General features: G+C 36.3%; 1 protein-coding gene across 6 annotated transcripts in view; it reads left to right on the top strand.

Annotated features, from left to right (window-relative positions):
- The first annotated feature begins 6,804 nt into the window (after positions 1–6,804).
- Positions 6,805–12,009, top strand: part of LOC110838154 (ras-specific guanine nucleotide-releasing factor 2) — a 139,344-nt gene continuing 134,139 nt past the window's right edge. For 3 of the 6 annotated variants that reach the window (XR_015532698.1, XM_022081064.2, XM_022081063.2), the window contains exon 1: positions 6,805–8,598. Coding sequence is in view for 5 of the 6 variants with exons in the window: in XM_022081064.2 (XP_021936756.2) it covers positions 8,455–8,598 (144 nt within the window). In the remaining variant the exon portion in view is untranslated. The remainder of the gene's footprint in view (positions 8,599–12,009) is intronic. The other 3 variants (XM_022081062.2, XM_022081061.2, XM_022081065.2) reach the window with 1 other exon arrangement.

Raw genomic sequence — 12,009 nt, 5'->3', positions numbered from 1 at the left:
AAGTTCTGCAAGGAAGATTTTATGTTCTAATGCGGCACCATCAATACTGAATTACTGAAATTTCAGAAGTACAGAACATTCTGTGCTTTTCTTTGTTAGGCTCTAAGTATTATTTATGGCAGATATTTGAAGATTTATAGATATCCCCTGACAATTTAAAATAACCAACATTGGAGAAACTAATATCCTTCGTACTGGGATGGAAAACCTAAATTCCCTTTTACACTACGTTCCAGAAGGGTCACGAGATCTGAATACAATTAAAACAGTTACAGTATTTCCAACAGAGGGTGGCTGAGTAGGAGAATGATTGCAATACAGAATTGTTATCACCTCACCAAACGTAATGCGGTTTTTCCATATGACTGACGTTATTCAGCTGTCACGTGCAACACCAAAAATGGCGCGGTATTGTTTCGGTTGTTTCACGTGTTTCCGTAGTGGCCTGCCAAAGCTGTGTTTTTTCGTTGTTAATGTTCATTGCGTTCGATTTTTTGTGCGTTTCCTGACTTATTTGTTTAATATTTTATAAGGAAGAAGTAATGCATATAGCCCAGTTCGTGTTCATTCGTTACGTGTTTGTAGTCACGGTGGTGAAGTTAGTTTACGTAATGCTGTGGAGTGCCAAGTGTAGTGATGGTGGGGATGCATTTTTTCTAACTTCAGCAGTTCCGCCTTTGATGTCAGAGAAGTGATCTGTCGGATAAATAATGTGGTAAGTCTACTAGGGAATAAAGAATTTCTCATGAAGTTCTGGATGTGTCTGAGAACAGAGTGTAGTTCTTGCAGTTGCTTTCTTCGTTCAAAACGCTGCCTACTAATTATGTATGCATTAAATGCTACGGCTTTGAGGAGCCTGTAATCACTTTATTTCATAGGATACAAGCCTGATTTTATGATGACCACTATTTTGTCTTTCTCGATGCCTGTCTTCCGCGATTTCAGTAGAAACCACAGGGGTGTAAATACCGATTAAAGTAGGGAAAGTTTTACTTGCTACCTTTATACATCTTCAGGGCTCGTCTAGAGTAATGCACAGATCATTAACTCTTAAGTTTTAGACACAAGTCCTGACTGACAGGTGATCTGAATGATAAGCGTCCTGTTTGGAATAGGGCAAGTTCAGACCCACCAGACTATAAACTGTGGAGCTTGTTCAATATGGCCTGTTAATAATTTTGAAATTTCAGCACTACTTTGATTTACGTGCTTGGAAATGTAACCCGTCAAAATACCCGACTGGCAGATGCCATTGTGTCTGACGTCTTGGACTCAAAATCACCTCCTAATCATTTCCTACACAATGTATCATATTAGAGCTAGAAATTTTCTCACCCCAGGAGGGTTTAAAAGCGTTGATTTATTTTCTCATAGAATCAAAATCGACTCTGGCGGAGAAGCCGATAAAGCCGAGCGCTATTTTTTAGTCTTTGTAACCTTGGCATAGGTCTGTAGACGTTTAACCATTTTACTCAGCACTTAACTTTATCTATGGAGCGAATGTGATGTCTTGTGTTCGACGACTGGTAATTTCTGAACTTTAACATATGCATTTAAACGTTTAAAGAAAAGTAGACGTCGTAAGTTATTCTCATAATTGATTGTTATATTGTCGAATGGGTGACTGTAAGCTTTAAAACTCCATTTACATATGACACTAACTGAATTAATAACTAAAGACTCCATGTTGCTCGGACGCTTTTATCTGTGGATAGTTATTCATGAGGTAAACAATTAACCTGTTTTTAGGAGACCCAACGGTTTGCTGCCGTGGTGAAATGTAACCAGACCCACGGTCAACCATCAAAGCCGAATGACTATCCCTTGTCGATTGTCAGCGACCATTGTATATATTTTGAGACCGCACTTTTATCCGCATCTTTTAGACGTGACGTACTGTGATGATGTATAATAAACTATGAGACAGATATTTATGTAGGCCTAATATTTAAATACTTGTTTTCCTGAAATTTACTGTCATATGTAACAGGCTCGAACGTAGTCATTCAAATGTCTTGTTAAATATTTCCTTACCTAATATTATAAAACGTTATATATTTGATGTATTGCTACTAGCTTTTCAGATGTTTCTGTTATCGATCGGATAAATTGCGATTAAACTGTGATAAATGCCGGCTTGCTTCACGTATTTTTCAACTTTTCACAAACAGTTCCTTGGAATGATACGCTACGAACACCAGTATGTCTTCCGATAGCGAAATAAAAATTAAATTTTCATATACGCAACGAGTACATATCGGTAGAATATAAATTATATTTAATATATAATTCTATAAAATCTTTACCGATTTTTCCAAAGGAAGGCTCGTTGTATTATAACAAATCGATTGATGTAAAATAGTATAAATCTCTTTAATTTAAACTTGTTTTATTTTGACCATTTTCGATGTAATGTATGTTTAACGAAAAAAAGAAAGTATAATTTATACCTCTATGTAATGTCGTAACAGTGTTTTTCTTTTAGCCTTGCAACAAGATATTTGTGTCGGTAATAAATTTTCATCAAGGCAAGTTAGGTACATAAAAAGCACAGAACGCACGTGGGTAATTAGAGTGCTACTCCAGAAATGGAACAGCTTTCAGCTCTTCTAAATAGTTATTATTCTGCATAAACGTCAGCCTTTGTATTATATCTTGCGTCTTAAGGGCACCTCAAATGCCAGTGTACTAGTACTTCATTCGTACCGCTTCACTTATCAGGAAAGAATAGGGATTTTCTGTCATACACAGTTGGTACCTTGCTGTTGTAAAGGGAACAGTTTTTTATTTTCATTATTGTACTTTGCAGAAACAAAGCTTCTTTAAGTCTTGTCTTGTTCCTTTCAAGGCAACAAACAGCTGCCCTTAGACAGTCCTTAAACTTAAAGAATATTTACTTTCATGTTCTTCCTACAAAAAGAATTAAAGGCCATGTATTAATTTTGTGCCTGTAATTCCTTTCGTCTGTACGTAATAGGACTCAAAGTACTTTACCTGTTTTGATCAAATTCGGTACTATCTGAGCTAAATCTTATCGAGGCATTTTGGTTTTGGTTTAATTTGATGATTTTAAGAACCACACTAATCGAGGACGTAGAAGAACTTATGTGTGTGTGTGTGTGTGTGTGTGTTATAAGTTTTAACACATTAATAAATCTTCATGTACGATACTTATATGATTATCATGTGAAATCCTCAGAGTTAAAGTGGTATAAGTCAAACTCTTTAATGTTGCATAAAACGAGGCTTCTCGTTAACACCATATGAAAGAATTACGGTAATTTGTTGTACTTGCTAGGAAATATATGTAACTATATTAAAATGTATTTTAAGTGATTACAGTGGATAAATTGATAGCGTACGCCTAAACAATCCTCATATACATTTTTTTACTTACACAGCTTTCGCTCTGATCAGCTCGTGTATAAGTTTACTGTTTTACTTATAGGTCATATTTAACTTATTTATGCCATTTGTATGTATAATTTATACTGTTTTATATAAATTGATTATAATTTAAACTCTTTGGCAGATTTTTATGAAAGCATTCTATACTTTTAATGTGAGTATGCGTTCATGAACTTTAAGGGTTCTTTTAATTATGTTTAATTTTATGTTTATGTTTGGAGTTTTTGAAAGATTTTTATGAAACTCAATGCTGTTTCTATTTAGTCCCTTCTACTCTCACCGATGCTTGTAGGCTCAATTTCTGAGTTGCTCGTAGAGAATTCATTTTTGGTATGTACCATTCCCTCGAATTAGGCTACGGTTATCATGATCATTGACGCTGAGCGTGCGATATCAGAGTGTACAAGGTCCTAAAAAGATGTATAAGTTACCGGAAAACTATGAAATCCGGACAATGTGTAGAATGCCTAAAGTCAGTAGGCAAAGTATGAAATTCAGGCATTCTATGGAATGCCCAGGAATTTTATAAAATGCCTAAAACTTTTAGGCAATGTATGAAACTAACAGTTTGTTTTATTCTTTGCCTATGTATTCTATAGAATACTTAGGAATTTTATAAAATGCCTCAGATTCTATAGGCAAAGTATATAACAAAGAATACGATTTATACAGTTTTTTATCTTTTATATTTGCAAAAACTTAACATAAACAATTTTTTAATTCTCAAAATTTTTATTACGTTTAGATTCAGTAGCTTGGTGTTTTCGCGACTGTCTTGCACAACCTCCATCTTGACAGCTTACCCAGTCGACGTTGATTAATTTTAATTTACACAACCAAACAATATTAACATTACGATTTATTTCATACTTTGCCAACTTTGCCGCTAACATATACACACATTCAATGAATGATATAAAGACATATTAACAAACTGAACCATTACATATGTCAGCATTAACGCTTCGTTAATTAGCGACCACCGTTAGCTTCGTAGCATAGTTGACAGCGGTAACTGACAAGAGGCCACCGAAATTGTTTGTGACACTCTGTATATAGGCCTATAAATAGAATAGGCGTGAATTTGTGTCGGTCGGCTGGACCACTTCCAGTTCCAGTTCCCTGGCTCAGCGACCCGCGTGTCCTTTGTGTTTTAACGGTCATTATTTTCAGGCATTTTACTTGACAATCATTATGGCACGCAATCGCTGATATCCAATGTGTTTCATATTGATTGGCAATTATCTATTAAGTTTGCACACCATTATCATGGGTTTGTTATCGATTCCGATACTAAGTACGAGGTATTTGCTGTATCTGTTTTTGTTTATATTATACGAAAAACGAGTCTTTGTCTAAAGAAAATGACCGCGTGTGTAGGAACCTTCATATTAGACACTTCATTACATTTCAGTGCTTTTATGGTGACGGGGTGGTCGTGTTTGTCCTCCTTCATGTTGTATGTTCAAAAGCACTGAACGAATATCGATTAAACTTGGTACTGGGTTGAATAAATTTGCTAGGCAAATGCGATATTCAGGCCTATTTAAGAGAAAACTCAATCCGTATTTTTATATTTTATCAAAATATTTTTATTGTGAAAAACTGGGACGTCATGTAAAATGATGTAAATATTTTATTGTGTGCAACCAAGAAAGATGGTGTAGTGTACACAACCTTATTAAGGTAACGAAACCCTGAGTGCCACTGTTATTTTTATAATAAGAACACGTCAAGAGTTTAACCTGCGATGTTGCTAATGATGACACTTTTATTTTAAATAGTTTACGATGTAATATAATGTATACAGGGTGTCCCAGGAGGAAAGATCAATATTCGGAGAGGTCACAGTATCGGTCATTCTAAGCAAAAAAGTCTATATGTACATGTGTCATATTCCGAACGGTTTCCGAGATACAGCTATTTCACTGTACAGTTGCAAAATTGTTGATAAGAAAGAGATATTACGTACTGTTTCTAATACAGGTATTTATTGTTCAAGTGACAAAGTTGGTACAGTTTACCTAGTATAATACATTTTCGAAAATTCCACCTTCAATATCAATGCACTCTGCAACTCGTGTGAGGACATAGCGCGTTGTTCGTCTGAGCGTTTATGCGGGCGATAACATCCAATAGGGAAGGACAATATTGGGCGCCAAATCCAAACTACTGTACAGTGAAATAGCTGTATCTCGGAAACCGTTCTGAATAGGACACATGTACATATAGACTTTTTTTGCTTAGAATGACCGATACTATGACCTCCCAAAATATTGACCTTTCCTCGTGGGACATTCTGTACAAGACTTCAAACTTTCACGGCGATTGAGCTCAATAAAATCTTCTTTGGGCATCAAGCCGTGTCGGTTGCAGACAAAAGCCCAACGTTTCGAAGACCATCTCCGCCTCCATCATCAGGATCGGAATTATAATAATGTATCGATTTTTATCAGCAGTAACTGAGCATGTAGGCCAAGACATGTAATATCATACAGACTACATTTCTAAATACGTGCATACTACGCTGAAAGACACCTGTCCGTTTTTGATATATGGCTACAACCGCTTTGGCCTATTTTGATTAGAGCCATGTGCTTTGTTCTCCTTTATTGTTATGTGATCAAAGAAATCAGTGGCGGTCAAGCAAAGTCAATATACGGGCCTTCCAAATATAGTAAACCCACATCCGAAGTGGGGCAAACGTCCCTCGAAAGCGACACTGTCGGTGAATCCGCGTTGAACGAAGTTAATATTGTTTGGGATCAATGGGAATATAACAGCGTGGCTGCGGGAAGTCAAAGCAGATTAACAACAAAATCATTATTGATATTTATTTATGAACAAACTTTTATAATAAAGTATCATCGGAAAGTTAAGCACTGAAGTAAATTTATAGATCGTTTGGCAGACCGCTTATAATTGAGTCTTCCGCTTTTGAGAAAACAGTTGTTCGCATTTATATTCACGCGTTTAATCGAATCCGCGTTAGAGGAGGGTTTGCTATATTAAATACATAACCTAACACCGATGAAAGGAGTAAAAAATAAGTGTACCCGTTTGAAATATTATTCACGATAAGGAACGCAGTATTTTTTAATTGTTTGCTAAAACGTGAACCATGTACACCCTCAACATATGCGCTCACTAATGCTATTAATTATTAATTATATATCTAATTACCGCTAACAATAATAATAACACATACATTCTATTTAATATGATAGTATGCTTCTTTCTTCAGTGCGTCGTCGCAGTTCTAGGTCTTCTACCCCCCGTCTCTCCGCGCCCTTTGCCAGGGGTTCTATGACCAATCAGAGGGAGAGTAGAAGGTTATGACGTACGACGTAATCAGCAACTCGTCGCAGCAGCGCGCGACGCTTTGGATTGTGTTTTAGGAAGCACGTTACCCTCCAGCTACAAGGGTGGTCGCCGTCGTGACGTTAAACTCACCCCCTCGTGGACGAGTATACCTGTTAAAAGGGGGTTGGTTGGTTAGAGGTCACTTGATTTCTCTCAACACACTCAAGATATGAATAATAGTTGTGACAACAGTGTTTAGTCAACCGAAATTAAGAGTGGTTATTACAATTATTATTCTTTTGTTTTAATTTAGTGTAAGTTGTGAACTGCAACACGCGGGTTCTTTCGAAGGAAAGAAAAATACTGCTTTATCGATGGGATTTATTCACGCAGTGGTTGTGAAGTTATTATAGTTCAAAAAGAAGGTTCTAGGCAAAATTCCATTATAACCTGTTGCTGTAATTGTCAGGTCGTCACCTTTTCTTCAGTAATGAGGAGATAGGGAATCGGTTAGGACATTGTTTATGAACATACAACACCAACTGATTATTCTACGGTGTAAAAAGTGTCATATTAGAAGTAGAAAAGTGTAAGATTTTTACTAGTAACTGTTTATGGTAGGGATTAAATGAAAAGAACACAAATTTTCAAGTTACATAAAAGATATATAAAACGTTCTTAAAAGCTTTATAGCTGAGTGATTCATAACTTAATACACAACAGTCTGAGTTATTGGTTTTGTGGTTTTAGCTTTCTTATTTCAGTGACACAATGTGGAAGTGACTGATGTGAACCGTGGTTTAGCTTCATACTAATTCTCTGTAGAACTCATCATTATGGTATTTTTTTCGTTGACCTCCGAAACATTACCTCCACCGCCATCAACTGTTTCTGTGTCTGTTTACAGACTGACGTGACCTACTCCGATGTCATCAATCACTACTGGTTATAACACATGTTCGTCTCATATGTCATGGGTTGTCAGTAACTGTGATTTCTATTGTTGCTGTTGCTATTTTCTTTGTTGGTTAGGGTTCATACTTCTTTTCTTCTGCTTATTGTTGCTATTTCCACTTTCTCTTCTCGTCCTCGTGTCACATGCAATTGATGAAAATGATCTGCGTCTTTTAGATGACTCTTCTGTCATAAATGTTCCGATATTGAATATTTATGATCAACAAATACACATTAATCTCAGTCTATCTGACCAATCCTCACAGTGATCTGACGTGTTTCGACATTGTTAGACAAGAAATAAACAATTATTCACTTTTTACATTAGTTCCGATTACAGTTTAAAAATACTAAATTATAATAACTATATTTTATCGCAAAGGAGTTTAAAATTGCCCGAAAATATACTGCGGTATGGCACTTGTTGATACTCGTACCAATATATTTTGAAATACTGTTGAAGTACCTTTATTGATTTAATATTACTTTTGAATTTGTCTGCGTTTTCAAATGATTAATAGAGAACTAAACGTATCTTATGAAATTAATTTTACTTCCGAAAGAATAAACCCTCAGTTGTGTTGTATAGACATCTGCAAGTAAATACGTTGCAACGAACATTCCGTGAAAGTCTTGAGAAGAAACTCACAAATGAAGATATCTGTTAAATCTTAAACTGACATCAAGCATGAATATTTTAGAGAGACGTTCAACTCCACGTGTCTATTACAAATGCTGTGCAATGGCCGGTGACAAGTTTGTGAAGTCGTCTAAATACTGAGTCCGAACATGCAGCGAACTATTCGGGTTAACGAGAATCAGCTGCTTAATCTCTCTGAGAAGGCCCACTACGACCACTCCTTGGCGGGCTACCTGCACAAGAGAGCCGCTGACAGCACCAAGTGGCAACCCCGCTGGTTCGTTCTGTATCAGGTGAGTAGCCCTTCCGCCAGCATCCTCAGAGTAGATCAATCAAGGCAGGGCACTAGTTTCACGAACTCTATGAAGTAGATGTGTACATGTACACGGCAAAAACTGGTCGCAGACGTAACTTTTAAACTACGTAACACGAACATTCACCAATTTCTGTTCCAGTTCCACTCTAATCATTACGCGTATTTATTACTCCACTGGTTCCCACACTGAAAAAAGAAAATCAATGCGTGAAAAGTATTCTCGGAAACTTTCCTTGCCTGGTGACGAATAGGAGGCCAGCATTATATCTCAAGGATGGAATTTATTATTCATGAACGAATCGTTCTTGTTAACCGTATTAGCCATCTTAATCCGGCCAGCACTTTGAGAAAAAAATAAAGTGCCCTGTCTTACTTTCGTGGTTCAGTGGTACTCCATACACTGGAACACAGCAGAGCCGAACAGTTTGATAATGGAAGCAGCAAATACCTCTGAAATGCCTGTAAACTTCTACCAGACTGTACAGCGTTTCAACCCAGAACATAGTCATCTTTATACTTGCCGCGATGAGAACCCGAAATCTCACAAATATTTTAAACTATTTGTGATTTTGCATCTATTTTGGTTTTAAAGTTTATTTACACTAGGTATAGCCAACAGCAGCCTAGTCACACTACGTATTTCTTGTGACGTAAATTCCGTAATTAATGAAGTAATCGACAGTACCGACATTATATTATATTGAATTATTGTGTTAAAGTAAAAATACTTCAAGTAGAAGCAAGGTAAAAGGTAATGCTTAAATAAGCACCACGCCATAGGGGAGTGGAGGTATAGTTCCACGCATTCTTAACCCTGACACTAGATGGATGTGAGTGTTCAGTTACAGCCCCGTGCGGTTCACCCCCGAGCAGGTCTGGACACGGTGGCGAAGCGAAAAAGCCAAGTCTTTTCTAGCCAAGTCGCTGCAGGTCTATGAATGAGCTAACAAGGATTTTAGAGTTACAAATTTTCATGACTTTTTTGTACAGCATATCGACTTCTGATACGATGACCGGTTTTTTGGAACATTTCACAGGTCGGTCTTGGCAGAGTCTTTTTCCAGATGCTAATAGTCGCTCAGCTAGTCAGTAAATTCTCTTTTCATGATGTATTTACCTTTTGAAATTAGTGCAAAGAAAACATAAGAAACATAACTTGAAATCAAACCGTTACACCATGTTATGTCGTCCATACGTGTAGGCTGATATCAAACGGAGGAGGCAGTGCATTTTGAATGGATTATGCTCGTGTGTGATACATTTCTGGGTTTTCTTGTCCTTCAGGAAAGTTGTGTTGTTTTATATGTGTATGGTGATTTCTAATGGACGCATACAACCTACAGAAGAGTGATAAAATAAAGAGGTAAACTTCGTTTTTGGAAAGCATGCGTAAAATGGACGCTTTATGGGAACACCGTGTTTCCCTGCCAGCCTATCCGCCTGTTTACCGGAACTGTTCGTCAATTTGCGATAATATTTAGAAGGGACTTGCGTAATATGAACTGACAGTAATGCATTCCATTTTAAGGTGTTTACATTCATGTATGTGATCGGTTTTCGGATAACAATTTTGCTGGGAAAATTGAAACGTTAGTAACCATAGTTTCAGTAACTGTATACATATATTATACACGAGGGAGAGATCGGTCTGCACCACTCTGGCTCTCTCCTCCGCCCCTGTTCACATTGGTTTTAGAGGTAGAAAGCCGATAGTTATTCCAGGGCGTCGTACAATCCACTTAGGTAATCCATCAATGCCGATGTTTAAGTGTTCTTGTAACTTCTGGTGACATTTGAGTGTAGATACTTTTGGTGTAACGTCCCTCGGCTTTGATTCCAATGACTCAGGTGTAAGATGGTCTGAAACCCATTTGTGCATGAACAGATCATTGGCAAGGTGAAGTACTGGGTTCTGAGCTATAAAAGTGGGGCTTCGTTGTTTTTTTCCCTTTCGGAATGGAAGATAGTACTAATCAACACACTATTTTTAGTATTTCTCATCTTCTATTCAAACACAGGAAAGAATTTTAGAAGACTATATTTTTATAAATTCTAGTTTTAATAACAAGCCTCACTGAATATAATCTGTTGCATTTGTTAGCCTTTAGTATATGTTTCACTTTACTTATTTCTTTTATTTAAAGAGTCTGAAATAGACTCAGAATTTTGTTGATCAGATAATTAACGACAGGAGATACTGTGTACAAAAGTATCTTTCGCGGCTGGTATCTTGTAAATAATAAATTGTAGGTTCTGTTAATGGTTTATTCTGTATAGTTTGGTGGGTTATGAATGTAATTTTCAATAATAAATTTTAATTTTGGACGCAGACTATTGAAATCTTGAAGAGTCGAAACTATGTTGGTGTTATTTATATTGGGTATAATTAAAACATCATATATATATGGAAGGCATGTTGGGATTTTAAATTTGTTAAAATCATAAGCATCTCATTGCTTTCTCAGTATGGCATATACATTTTTGGAGATAATGAATTCGTGGGGATACCCATTGCAAGACCCTCGTCAAGTTTGCAGTAATTGAAATTATATTCCAAGTAACTTTGTTCAATTATAGTAATAATTAACATCTCTAATTCAGTTTTGAAATTTCCTTGGATTCATAAGTATGTGTCTGTATTACGTATTATGTCTATAATTTCGTATTCTGGATTACAGGTGTACATGTTGTTGATATCGAAGGAATGTGATTACAATACCAACAATGATTTTGTGTTTGAAGTAAATGAGCGTCAAGCTAATGAGTTATATAAGTTTGAAATGCGTGCATACTGTAAATATATAGAAGCCATGCAAATTTCCTTTATAATATTTATATATTTCAGTTTTTATAGGGAATATAGTGGTAAATATAATAATTATACAATGACGTAATTTATCATATTCTGTAGATACGTAGTTCTGATTCTGTTGTTCATGAGGGCTTATTTCTCGCAAGACCTTTGGCCGCTTAAACGCTGGGAACGCGGTTTGATTTGCTGTTGTGGCAATACTGTTTCTATGAGATTTTCTGTGTTGTATAGCAAACTGTAGGGTGAAGTTATCTCGCTTTATGGAGTCCTTTCACATATCAAACTAGACGTTAGAAGATACCTTTTGGTTAGAGGTGGAGAATACTCAAATTGGGCCATAGTATCCAGGAGAAGGCTCTCTTTCGTTGTTTATAAGTTATATAAATAAATATTTGCGTAGTCGCCGTGTCTGGAATTCTTAGAGCACAAAAAAGATTTATGAAAAATTTGTACATAAACTTGTAATTTGTAACTGTACAGATTTTAGGAAAATCAAATGTAGTAGAGATTTTGTGTGGTTGACATACTTTCTGTTCTGACTTTACCTTAAAAGTAGCATATTATCAAATGTCTCAT

The sequence above is a fragment of the Zootermopsis nevadensis genome, unplaced genomic scaffold, assembly GCF_977971745.1.
Source record: "Zootermopsis nevadensis isolate Lab colony 2312 unplaced genomic scaffold, Znev_1.0 Znev_ptg000061l, whole genome shotgun sequence".
NCBI classification, from domain to species: domain Eukaryota; kingdom Metazoa; phylum Arthropoda; class Insecta; order Blattodea; family Termopsidae; genus Zootermopsis; species Zootermopsis nevadensis.
Note: the sequence above shows the minus strand (reverse complement) of the source record. Positions and strands in the feature narration are given on the sequence as shown.